At 46.7% G+C, this 13736-nt stretch overlaps 1 protein-coding gene across 1 annotated transcript in view; it reads left to right on the top strand.

Annotated features, from left to right (window-relative positions):
• Positions 1-2969: 2969 nt before the first annotated feature.
• Positions 2970-13736, top strand: part of ZBTB10 (zinc finger and BTB domain containing 10) — a 28721-nt gene continuing 17954 nt past the window's right edge. Inside the window, exon 1 of the mRNA XM_035125615.2 lies at positions 2970-4362. Within this exon, the coding sequence (XP_034981506.2) occupies positions 3391-4362 (972 nt within the window). The 5' untranslated portion in view covers positions 2970-3390. The remainder of the gene's footprint in view (positions 4363-13736) is intronic.

Raw genomic sequence — 13736 nt, 5'->3', positions numbered from 1 at the left:
CAAATAATCAACTAAAATGTGCATGATTAGTGAACTTAGATTATTAGCAATGGTGAAAATAGCAACAAATCTTGTGCCATGAAGTAAACTACTGCCTCAAAACTATGCTCATCACAAACCAGTTAGGGCAAATCCATTATGGTTTTGAAGCTCGGTGGACGGGTATCCCAGCAATAACTTCTCAGGTCTGCATGCACACACTACTTATTTCATCTTACACTTAACTCCACTCTCCTTAGTCAGTATTGAAGCCCTGTACAAAAAGACCAGCTTGGCTTTTGCTCAAGATTCCTGCAGCATGTCCTTGTATCATGCAAAAAGTATGCTTTTTTCCCTTCAAAAGTATTAGTTTTCTTCATATGCATATATTTTGATTAATTCACATGAATTCTCCCATTTCATTTCATTCTCTAAAATGTATTTAATTAGATGAATGCCCTAAGGTGGGTCATGTGTGAATGTTGCTGAAATGATATAGGAAATGTAATTGAATGTAAATCCAATTCATTTCAAAACTGAATGCACATTTTAGTCATACTATTTGTTTCATTCAGTTTTCAAATACCACCACCATCAAGTGATTTCCAGAATCACATGACATCCATATGTGAAGGAGCATCTGTTCCAGTTAAGACATTTAGTGAAGAATAGAATCATAGAATTGTAAAGTTGGAAGGGACCCCAAGGTTCATCTAGTCCAACCCCCTGCAATGCAGAAATCTCAGCTAAAGCATCCATGACAGATGGCCATCCAAGCTCTGCTTAAAAACGTTCAAGGAAGGAGAGTCCTCAACCTCTCAAGGGGAGTCCACCAGCTCTTACTGTCAGAATGTTCTTCATGATGTTTAGTCAGAATCTCTTTTCTTGTAACTTGAAGCCATTGGTTCAAGTCCTACCCTCCAGAGCAGAAAAAGCATACTTGTTCCCTCTCCCATTTCACACAGATGGCTATTATTATAACTCCCCTCACTCTCCACATTTCCAGGCTAAACATACTCAGCTCCTTCAACCATTCCTCATAAAGCCTGTTTGCAGATCCTTGATCACTTTGGTTGCCTTCCTCCGCACACACGTTCCATCTTGTCAACATCCTCCTTAAACTGTGGTGCCCAGAACTGAACACAACATTCCAGGTGTGATCTGACCAAGGCACAATAGAGTGGTAATATTCTTCCCTTGATACTTCTGTTGAAGCAGTTTATCCCCTGCTTGTTTTGCTCTTTTCTTCCCATTCCGTTTCCCTTAGGTCTTGTATCTATTAGATTGTGAGACTGTGGGCAAGGACTGCCTTATCTTTTCATAACTGCACTGCTAGAAGGCAGGTGCTTCATAAGTGCATATTAACAATAACTATTTGAAAACAATGTGCCCCCCCCCAAAGGTGATACAAGATCGCCCCCACCTTGTAAGAGACTATACCCTGTCTGGATGCCACCCATTATAATTGCCAATATGTGTATTTATCTAAACTAATTTATTTATTTATTAATAATATGCCAGCTATAACCATCCATAAAGCGGAGAAAATATTTTTGGATGCATATCTTCCTTAGAAATGTGTTATTTATAAAATAACAAACCTAAGTCTTTGTTTCACTGAACAATGCCTTGGTCGGAGAAAGAAAAGTCCCATTAGAATAACCAGCAAAGCAGTACAGTATTTGGTTAGCTACTGAATGGCCCGCTTCTGTCTTCCTTTACGCATAGCGGGAAACTTTGGAAAACGGGCGGCTGATGCTTTGAAACGTTACAACACGACGGAGCGGCGCGCGCTTTGTAACTTTTTTTATCCAGCTTCTGGCAGCCTCAGCCTTATCCCAAACTTTTATTTTCACCGAAACTTCCCCATTTCCACGGGCTTCGGCGCTCGCAGCCCTGCCGTGGGCCCGGCTGCAGCAGCCGCGGCGCTCCTTCCGGCTCTCCCTCCCCCGCGCTGGCTTAGCAACCTCGTCGCAACCTCTCGGGTCGCTGGAGTGTGTCAACTCCGGTTTCGAAGGCTGCGCAGGTCTCAACATGCCCGGGAAAGCAGCTCTTCGGTTGGCGGCGAGTGACGCAACGGCCGCGCGCGTGCGTGTCAATAGAGCAACCCTCACTCGCAGCAGGAACAGCAGCAGCACGTGCATGACCTTTATAATTAAATTCCCCGTTTCACAATAAGCGCAATAAAGGCACTCGGGGCGGTGCATTTGCAAAAAGTAATTATGCTGGGGCCTGGCACCGGAGCGTCGTAGCCCGCGGGCAGCGTTTCCAAAATGCTGAGCGCGCTCACACACAGCCCCGGCGGAGCGACTTTCAGAGGCGGGCGCCGGGTTCAAGGGCGCAGCGAGGCTCTCCCACTGGGTGCTGCTGGACGGGGAGAGCGTGTGCTCCGAGGGGAAGGAGATTAGCACAGCCTGTTATACACCCTCTCTGTGTGTGTGTTTGTGCGTGGCGCCTTGTTGTGCGAGCGCTTCAGAGGGGGAGCGTCGTAGTTCCTTATCGCCCAGGGCGGGGTGCAGAGATGGCTCTCCAGCGAGCCGTAACCGAGAAAGGTTTCGGTGTCCTCAGGGCCGGGTGTGGGGGGGGGGAGGGAAGGAGAATCGGGGCGCGGCGGCGCGGCCCACGGTGAAGTGGGCGAGTCAAGATGTCCACTTCTGGGCGCTGTAGGGCGATGATGTCAAAGGGGTGGGAGTTTCGCCTCAGGAGGGTGGAAGGCCCTCCCTCAGCGAGGGGGCGGGCACAGCCGCGCCGTGTCTTTGGGGACGGAAAGGTGTTTTGTGTTGGGAGTGGTGGGGGCGCTTTGACGACGACAACGACGAGTGGGGGACGCCGCGCACGGAAAGTCCTGCCAACTCGTGGCGAGGCGGGGCGGCGCGCATGACGCGACCGCGCACTAAAACCTGACACTCGCCAGCTGTTCGGGCTCCTCCTCGCCCCCCTTCCTTCTCCCTCTTTCTCCTCCCCTCCCCCGCGGCGTCGGCGGCTGCTGCTGCTGCCGCCGCCGCCGCCCCAGTGCATTGTGGGCGCAGTCCGTTGTTCATTTGCCATTCGACCTGGGCCGGGGCCTGCTGGGGCGGAAGGGCTGCTGCTGCTGCTGTGGCTGGCGGAGTCGGATCCATTGTGGGGGAGAGCGAGCGCTTGAGGAGAAGGAGGCGGAGGCGGCCACACGGGCTAGAGAGCGCCGGGATAAGATTTCAACCTCCCCCCCCGCCCTTACTCCCCCTTTTTTTTAATTACTCGGGAAGGCTGACTGGAACCTAACAGGGAAGGCTCGCTGCCTCCGTCGTCTTTACCCGTCACCGCGGTCGGTTAGGAGGGGGACAGTTGGGCGCGCGGCGGGAATAGAGAGGGAGGGGGCGCGCGGGCGGGGGGGAGGCAGGCGGGCGGGGGGCGCGCGCGCGCTCGCCCGCCATGTTCGCGGAGATGAACCGCAGGACCTTGGCGTTCCGGGGGGGCGGCCTGGTCAGCGCGGCCGCCGCCGCCACCGTTGCGGGAGGCGGCGGCCCTACGGCTAACGGGGGCGGCGCCGCGAGCGAGGCCTGGGTCCGCCAGGAGGCCGAGCAGCTGAACGGCCAGGGGGTGGAGGAGGAAGTGGAGCTGGAGACTGTGGAGTTCGAGGTGGCCGAGCTGGAGGCCACGGACGCCGCCGGGAAGGATCTCCTGCTCTTACCCACCACCCCTCCGAACTCGGAAGGTGCCGACGCGCCGGTCGCTGCCGCCGCCCCCGTGGGCCCCATGTTCGCCGAGAGGAACCGCCGGACCTTGGCTTTCCGCGGCGGGGGCTCGGCGTCGGCGAACAATGGCTGCGAAGGGGCGGCCTGGACGCGGCGGCCGTTGAACGGGCGGGGGGCCGGCGGCGGCGGTGGCGAGGAGGAGGACCTGGAGCTCGTGGGCGTGCTGGAGGGGAAAGACCTGGTGCAGGACGGGGGGTCGCTGAGCGACAGCAGCGAGGACGAGGAGGACGGCGAGGGGGGCAGCCTGGGCGATGGCAGCGGCGCCGAGGGCGGCAGCTGCAGCAGCAGCAGGCGGTCCGGGGGGGACGAGGCGGAGGTCAGCAGCGTGGGCGCGGGGGAGGGGGAAAGCATCCAGCACTTCCCGCTGGCGGCCCGGCCCAAGTCCCTCCTGCAGAAGCTGCACGTCTCCTTCCAGAGCGCCTGGCTCAAGGAGTTCCCGTGGCTGCAGTACTGCCAGCAGACCGGGCTCGTGTCCTGTGCCTGGTGCACCGCCGCCGCCTCCACTAACACCTCCGCGGACGGCGGCAGCAACGGCGGCGGAGGGCACGACGAGCTCTGCAAGGGCACTCGCAACTACAAGCGCGCCCTGCTTCTCAGGCACCACATCTCCACCGAACACCGCCTCAACGAGCCTGTCACTGCTGAGCAGGTCAGTCGAATCAGGGCAGGGAGGGGGGAGCAGCGGGTTCGGACGGGCGGGGCGGCTGGTGTGGGGGTCAGGGCTGGTGGGGCATATCTCTCCTTTGGGGAGTCTCGTGCAAAGCAGCGTGCCCACGTGTGCAAGCTGCTTTAACTGGATTCTTCTCTCCCCTATAGCCTGGGTTTGAGGGCACATTGTACTCTGTTCACCTTCTGTCTCCAGTAAGCAGATTATTCTGCCTTCTGTTTTCTAGCTGACTTGTCTGTTAGTTTTGTTTAGAAGCTTTACCGACCGCCACATAACCTTTTAACATTGTGAGCTACCATAATGTTTACCTTGTATAATAGCTTCCTGTATGGTAATTACCTGTTTCTCCAATCTAGTTCTCCAATGTAAAAGATGGAGAGGACGCAAGTAAGGTTCTCCTGGCAGGCAGTAACCTCTGCAGTTGATCCCTGTGACATTTGTCTTTGTACCACTACATAGACCCTGGATCAAGATGCATATATGATGCTTTTACATAGATCACCCTATGCTTCAAAAACATGAATAACCACAGTTGGAAAAATTTGTAAATGATACTGAAATTTATTTATTGCATTATATCCCACCTTTTTCTCCAAGGAGCTCAATATGGTGTACTTTCTGTCTTCATTTAATCCCCACAACAACCCTGTGAAGTAGGTTAGGCTGAGAGGCAATGACTGGCTAATGGTCACTTAGTGAGATTCATGGCAGAGTGGGGATTTGAATCCTGGTCCCCCAGGTCCTAGTGTAATACTGACCACTACACCACACTATGTCTAATTGGCTGAAATGAAACTTTAAGAGTTCTTAGAGTTTTGTGAATTCTCCCCCACACAAGGACAGTAGATAGTTTATAAATAGTTCTGAAGGATGCTTTGAGTGGCTTTCATTATCTTCAATGCAATGGTTATGTGTAGAATATTGATGAAACCAAGTGAGTTGCATAGAAGCTTTTGTGCAGGTTTGCAATATTACATTAATCGTTTAGCGTACTCCAATAGGAATATTCTGTATTCCTAGATAATATCAAACTTTAGAAATTCCCTCAGCTTTCCAGATGTAAAACTGATACTGAAACTAGTTGCACATGACACTTTTGCATCTGCAAACCTGGATATAGATGATTAAATATCTACATAGTATGTTTGGTTCTACATTTATTAAAATAGTGGTGAAGTAGAATTTTTTACATTTCTAGGAATTCAGAATAGCATTTCTAGTTTCATAAAAATCATTTGAGATCGGTTAAGAAAATCAGCTAAGGGATATGTAAATAAAATGGATGCCAATGTACATCTGAATCGTGCGGTCATCTGATGAAGCCTGTTGGGCACATTCAAAGTTGGGACCTTATTGGACGTGGGGACTGGAGCTAGTTTATGGCTAGTGACTTGGCCTAAGGCAAGGGTAGGAGCCCGGGGCCACCAGATTTTGTTGCTCCCGTCAGCCCCAGCCAGTATGACTAGTAGAATGGAAGTTAAATTGCCCAGCAATCAACTGAAATTGGCCATGTGGAAAACATTGTTCAAATTTATGGCAGTTTCCCTAAAACCTAAGTGCATATTACAGAATATATGTACCCTCAACACAGTCTTTTCCCTCCATTCCATGTCTTGGTGTGAGTGTGCTTCTTACCTCATTTGGGTTAGTAGGGCAGTACTAGAGAGGCTGGAATGAGGGCCTGTGCATAGGCAGGCTCCAAAATATTCTCATCTGGGGGGGGGCATAAATAGACTTTCACTCTAAGCATGGTAGGCCAGTCACCCCCCCCCTGCAAAAAAATCACTGGTATGTTCTTGCCTCCTTGCCAGAACCAGTGAGTGCTGGACAGATGAACTACAGGGAAGTTCTCTGTACAGGGAAATCTCTGTACAGGTGCCTAGGAGGTAATTTATGAAGCAGAATGTAGACACCTCTGCTTTTCTGAGCTTTGAGCTGGAAATAAGGATTGTTTTCACTGCATTTGTGCTTTGTTTTTGAAGGTGCTTGCCTCAGAACAGTACAATATTTGGTACTTAAGGGGCAAGGTCATAGTAATGATGATTGGCTTTGAAGGCTAGCTTAAATTTGTGGCCTTCTCTATTGACTTCTGTCTTTGTGTGCTACATGTTCCTACTGCTTTTAGCATGGATAGTCACTTAGGCTTCAAGCACTATTGAATAAATGCCTTTTCAATTTTATAAACTTCTAGGTTTTCCTGCTTGAAACCTTTGTGCTGGAAAAAGGACAGTATGCCTTTCAAACACCCAAAGCTTGGTTTGGTGCTTTTTGTGCACTGTGCATCTTTTCAGTCTTTTAACTACAGTGGTACCTCGACTTACGAAGGTGATCTGTTCCGTGGCGCTCTTCGGAAGTCGAAATGTCCATTTTCCGCATGCGCAGAATGTGCGCGGCAAAAATACCTCCGGGTTAGCGGACTTCAGAAGTCGAAACCTTCGGAAGTCGAGGCATTCGTAAGTTGAGGTACCACTCTATAAAATTCTTCCCTGTGATTAAAGGAAAGGAAATATTCACTGGTGGCTATATTTGTATCAACTTGCTGAAGAACAACTGAAAAACTGTGTTTCTCATCTGTAGCAGTAGTGATTTTAATGAATAGAGTGTTGGAGACTAGTGAAAGCAATGTGTCCTACAAAGTATGTCCTTAAACATTAGCATTTCAATAGTTATCGTATTCTAATTTCTTTATAACAGCTATTGTATTTCAGCACTGAGATATAGTGGTGGTGGGTAACAGCTGTAGTTTCAAGTTTACAGGAGTCTCAGGTATAGGAAGTCATTGTTCTGATTCCTTCTAAATGACTTGAATACATTTTGCTTGGGAGATATTTTCCATAAGTCTTATATCTCTTTCTTTCTATTTGAAGGTAGCATATCTGGGAAGCCTAACAAATTATTTTCCCCTCAAAGTAAAACATGAGCAGCTCCAATTAGCGTAGTTGTTGCTTTCCTTATGCCATACTTAATTATGTAAAATGCAGAGGTTTTCCTCATAGCCATGCCAGTTGGGCTGATGGGAGTTGTAGTCCAAGGCATCTTGAGGGCAACAGATTGAGAAAGCTGGTTTAGACTCATGCAGTGGAGAATGTGGGGTATAATATTTTAAATAGGCACAGGAAGCTGATCTCTCTTCAGTTTAAGGATCCTGAAAATAGATGTAGGGCGTTAGTCTCCAAATCTCTTGGGCTTGTGTCTGAAGATCTGTTTGAGGATTAGGTTGTTAAGCTAATTAAAATCCTCCCGTTTGCACATCTTATATTTCACCTTGCATTTCACAGACATTTGAGGGAGCAGCAGTATAAAATAGCAATCTGAATTTTCTTGTAGAATGTATGGAATCCATTCACTTGTTTCCCTTTGTCAAATGTGTCTAGGTAGAAACTTTGCCTTGTCTAGAAAAGGTGATGTGTGATTATCACAACAGTACATTACAAAGAAAATTTAATTATACTTTTTTTTATGATGATGATTTTCAGTTACGAGAAGTAAGACAAGTAGGATTTCTGTTCTCTTTCCAGTGTAGCACTTGGAAAATCACATGGCACACTTCTGCTTGAATATGTAGGCTTTGTGCTCAGCGGGAGCTAAAGTTCTTTAACTTGAAAAGTAATGATCTTCAGCTTCTGTTACTATCATCTTTGCTTCTAAACTTCTAGTGCCTAGGGTTCATGAAGCTGTGTGTTTACTTAGTTTAGTGTAAAGAGCAGACCCACCCCCCTTCCCTGTCCATGCATTGTGAACCACTTCAGAAATCAGACACACAATAACAACAATACTTGTGAAATTGCTTGGGTGAAATCCAATGTTGCATGGATGAACTTCTCCTTCCTCCTCTCTAGCATGCACACACAACAGCCCTTCCTGCTGTGGAGAGTCCCCAATTCTGTATCAATGAAATTGTACACCTGTGTTTTAATATTTTCTATTTTTTATCTAGATGTCTTGGCATACATATCTGAAGAGGTGCAGTGGGGTGTAGCTATCCTGTTTAGCTGAAATGTTAGGGCTCCATTCTTGTACTCTGTCTCTTGGAAGTACAGTGGTACCTCGGTTTAAGTACACAATTGGTTCCGGAAGTCTGTACTTAACCTGAAGCATACTTAACCTGAAGCGAACTTTCCCATTGAAAGTAATGGAAAGTGGATTAATCCGTTCCAGACGGGTGCGCGGAGTACTCAACCTGAAGCGTACTTAACCCGAAGAATGAGTGTAATTGGTTCTGGAAGTCCGTACTTAACCTGAAGTGAACTTTCCCATTGAAAGTAATGGAAAGTGGATTAATCCGTTCCAGACGGTCTGCGGAGTACTTAAACCGAAGCGTACTTAATCTGAAGCGAACTTTCCCATTGAAAGTAATGGAAAGTGGATTAATCCGTTCCAGATGGGTCCGCGGAGTACTTAAACTGAATGTACTCAAACCGAGGCGTACTTAAACCGAGGTATGACTGTAAGCTCCATTGAACTTACTGGGACTTGCCTCCAAGACATGTATAGGATTGTAATGTAAGTAACTGTATCACATATTAGAAAGTTAAAATGTAAACTGTAGTGGTCAATAGTGTAGTATTCTTCATAAATAAAAATAGATTTTTTTAAAAAATGGAAATCACAGCTAAAGACCAGCACTGACATGAAATTATTTGCGTATATTGTTTCTATATAATTGGGTGTGAAGAAAATATTTCAAAATATGCCATAATTTTAAGTGTCAGCTCTTTGCTGGAAAATAAAATAATCCCATCAGCCTTTTTGACTGTTTACCTTTTTCTTTTTAAAACATATGTTGACTTGAGGATTCTGAATGAAAAGGAGCATTTTGTCTTGGAGGGAAAGGCTGTACTTAATATTTTTCTATAAAATGTTGCAATGTGGACAGTAACCTATTCTACCAATCAGAGTTAGAAATCCGTCAGGTGCATTTTGCGACTGGAGCAGGTTTAACTGTGACCATGTGGAGATCTCTGGACGCCAGGTTGGCGACTGACATCTCCAGCTTTCTTAAGCAAGCAAGCAGAAGAGCTTATTTATTGTATTTATATCCCACCTTTTTTGTTTACCTCCCCCCTCAGTTAATCTGTATGACAACCTTGTGAGGCTGTGATTGGCCAAACGTCACCCAGTGAGCTTCATGACTGAGTGGGGATTTGAATCCTAAGCTCCCATGTCTTAGTTCAACACTTTAACCACTATACCCCACTGGCTTCCTAGGGTACTACTGCTATGGGGCAGCTATATAAATTAAACAAAAATAAATTTCATTCCATGAAAAAATGGCACCTACATATTCCATTGTGGCAACTGTAACCTAGATTTAAGGTGCCATCTGGCAGTATATCTGAGTTTCTAACCCTGCTACCAATTAAGATTTGTACCTTGCCTTTCAATTGATTAAGTTGCATAAGAAATGAACAAATGTAGGTCAACTTGCAGAAGAAATGAGTAAATATAGGTCTTCCCAAGACCATAGGATTAGGCAGTAAATGGTAGCTCAGTGGTTTTGGTTCACTATTGATTTGTCTGCACGTTAACCTAGTACCACCGCCTCGCCAATGTGGGGATCCAGGGCATAGCCCTTCAATGGCTGTGCTCATTTCTCTCTGGTCGGGGACAGAGGGTGGTGCTTGGGGGGAGGGGAGGAACTGTTGTCTTGGCACTCCTTGGTGTGTGGAGTGCCACAGGGTGCGATACTCTCCCTGATGCTTTTCAACATCTTTATGCGCCCCCTTGCCCAGCTTGTCCGGAGTTTTGGTTTGGGTTTCCATCAGTATGCTGATGACACCCAACTCTATCTGTTGATGGACAGCCATCCTGACTCGGCCCCAGACACACTGATCAGATGTTTGGAAGCTGTGGCTGGATGGTTACGTGGGACCCGGTTGAAGTTAAATCCTTCGAAGACAGAGGTCCTTTGGCTGCGTCGGGACGATATGGGATTGGGGGGCCAACTCCCATCTCTTGTGGGGGTGCAATTCGTGTCAGCGCCATCTGTTAAGAGTTTGGGTGTAATCTTCAACACCTCCCTTTCTATGGAGGCGGAGGTTGTAGCTATATAACAAAGGTGGCATTTTTTCATCTCCGCCAAGCTAAGCAGTTGACTCTTTACCTCTCTTGCCCTGACCTAGCCACTGTGATCCACATGACGGTCACCTCCAGGCTTGATTATTGTAACTCACTTTACGTGGGGCTGCCCTTGATACTATCCCAGAGAAACTCCAGCGAGTGCAGAATGCCACGCCGAGACTCCTTATGGGGTCCTCACTGTGGGATCACATTCACCTGGTGCTATACCAGCTGCACTGGCTCCTGGTGGAGTACAGGATCAGGTTTAAGGTGCTGGTTTTATCCTTTAAAACCCTATACGGCCTAGGACCCTCATACCTATGGGACTGCCTCTCCTGGTATGTCCTATGGAGGACCTTACGGTCTTCAGATAAAAACATCTTGGAGATCTCGGGCCACAGGAAGGTTAGGCTGGCCTCAGCCAGAGCCAGGGCTTTTTCGGCCGTGGCCCCGATCTGGTGGAACGTTCTGTCACAAGAGACTAGGGCCCTACGGGACTGGACATCTTTCCGCAGGGCCTGCAAGACAGAGCTGTTCCACCAGGCCTTTGGCCAAGGCACAGTCTGACCCACTCTCTCTTTCTGTAATCCTCATAGAACCCTAACCCAATGGTTGCCATTAATTTGATTCTGAATTGATTTTAGAATGTATTTTAATTAAATGACACTGTGATTTATGTACACTGTGCTATTTTTACTTGTTGCTGGTCGCTCTGAGCCCGGCTTTGGCTGGGGAGGGTGGGATACAAATAAATTGTTGTTGTTGTTGTTGTTACTCACTGCTTACTGGATTCTTACAAATAATTCTGGTATTGGGCAGTCTTGTGGCAACTGACCCAAGTTCAGACATGAGTTGACAATTTGGGATGTCCTGAGTGGTGGTCTTGTTACTCACCATTAGGCTTCCCTGCATCTTCACTAGTTAGCATTCATTATAGTTCAGCATTAGAGCTGCAATGGCATAGTGATAGTTACTAGTATTCATAGCTTGTTTTAATACAGAGATTGAGCCAGTTTCTAATCCTATTTGGCAGTTGGGCAGGGTTCTGAGCCACTCTTACCACAAGGTATAGTCCGTCCCTTTCCAGGTGCAATCAAGATCTGCTACTGCTCTTGTCGCACCCCACAAATTGTGGTAATTGGTAACTAAATTTCTAGAAAATACCTTTGGCACATGAGCTTTTAAAGAAGAATTGTTTAGCATGATACTGGTTTAGGATCACTTATTGCAAATTATCATAGAATTGTAGAGTTGGAAACGACCCTGAAGATCATCAAGTCCAACCCCCTGCAATGCAGGAATATGCAACTGTCCCATATGGGGATAGTTCTTACATTAATACTAACTTTTTTCAGGTGCTATATTGACACTAACATCAGGTCTTACTTGTACAGTGGAACCTCGGGTTGTGGATCCGTTCCGGGGTGCCTTTTACACCCCGAAAAGTCCGCAACCTAAGCATCTATGCAGGCACGTGACATCATTAGTCGCATCTGCACAGGTGCAAAGTGCGATTTAGCGCTTCTGCGCATGCGCACGGGTTATGGACGCGCTGAACCCAGAAGTAACCTGTTCCGGGATGTCCGGGTTCGGCATGTCCATAACCCAAAAAGACGCAACCCACAGCAGATGCAGCCCGAGGTATGACTATATTTTTGTCACATGTCCTTCAATATGTATACTGAGATTTTTCAAAAAGAAATAATGTAATCATAAAGACTTAACTTGAATGATAATAGCAAATGAATAATAAAACCACTAAATATCTATTGCTCAAGCATGGGGCACTTTGGGAACAAGTCAAAGTCAGGTTTTGGTTGCTGAATCCTGAATTAATTGTGCTCCAATTCACAAATGAATTGCTTACATTGTCATAAGTTTTCAGCTGTATCCTATTACCAGCTGTATCAAGTTATTAGATGATACAGCAGTTACTGTAACTGGGTTCACATCCTAGCCTCTGGCTTTATACCCATATATCAACATGGGTTTGTGTTGCTAGAGCAACCACCAACTTCTGGTGTGTAGAGCTGCTGCACAGGACAGATAGGTTGAAAGTGTGCGTGGCAAAGGTGAAATTGATGTAGCATTTTGCAGCAACAGTCGCCTTCAGGTGAGTATCAAATGTGTATGTGTGTGCTACTGTTACTCTCCCTCCCCGCCCTCTTTCTGTCTAGGGTACAAAGAGTTCTAGTCCCATTGCTTTTGACGGAGTGTTAGTTGATACCCATAATTGTGTTAACTGAGATTATTGGTTTGGTAGGCAAAGACAGTGGAATCGTCTATACTTTTTCTGGGTGTGTAACTTGTGCAAGGAAGAAAGGCACCACTGAGTATTAATTTGTGGGATGGAGGATGAGGGTGTTTTGGCTGAGGGTGAGAGGAACTCCTCTTGTGAGGGGATTCTGCTGTGTCAGCAAACTCTGAAACAGGTGCACCTTCAACTTTGGATCCACAGTGTATACATGGCTGAGTTTTATTTCTAAAGCAAAGGATTAATCATCTTATTTTGAAGTCATTGGTTGAAAGAACTGAGATAATGCTCATCAAATTTGCAGATGACACCAAACTCGGAGGGGTAGCTAATGCTGTTGAATACAGGATTGGGATTCAATATGACCTTAGCAGAGTGAATGGAGAATTGGGCCCAAACTAAAAGTGAATTTCAGTAGGGACAAATGTAAGGTTTTGCACTTAGGTAGGCAGAAGCAGTAGCACAAATATAAGGTAGGGGGAGACTTTGCTTACTACTGTAGCAGTACATGAGAAAAGGATCTAGGGGTCTTGTGGACCACAAACTTAACGTGAGTCAACAATGTGATGCAGCAGCAAAAAAGCTAATGCTATTCTAAGCTATACTTCAACAGAAGTATAGTGTCCAGATCAAGGCAAGTAATAATAGTCCCACTTTATTCTGCCTTGGTCACTCACACCACACCTGGAATACTGTTCCAGTTCTGGGCACCACAATTTAAGAAGGATGTCGACAAGTTGCAGTGAACCAGGCAGAGGGCCTTCTCGGTAGTGGCACCCACCCTATGGAATGCCCTCCCATCAGATGTCAAAGAGAAAAACAGCTACCAGATTTTTAGAAGACATCTGAAGGCAGCCCCGTTTAGGGAGGCTTTTAATGTTTAATCGATTATTTTATCTTTCTGTTGGAAGCCGCCCAGAGTGGCTGGGGAAACCCAGCCAGATGGGCGGGGTATTATTATTATTATTATTATTATTATTATTATTATTATTATAGAACTCAAACCAATGGCTTCAAGTTACAAGAAAGGAGATTCCAACTA

Source organism: Zootoca vivipara, chromosome 8 (genome assembly GCF_963506605.1).
Source record: "Zootoca vivipara chromosome 8, rZooViv1.1, whole genome shotgun sequence".
Classification (NCBI taxonomy): domain Eukaryota; kingdom Metazoa; phylum Chordata; class Lepidosauria; order Squamata; family Lacertidae; genus Zootoca; species Zootoca vivipara.
Note: the sequence above shows the minus strand (reverse complement) of the source record. Positions and strands in the feature narration are given on the sequence as shown.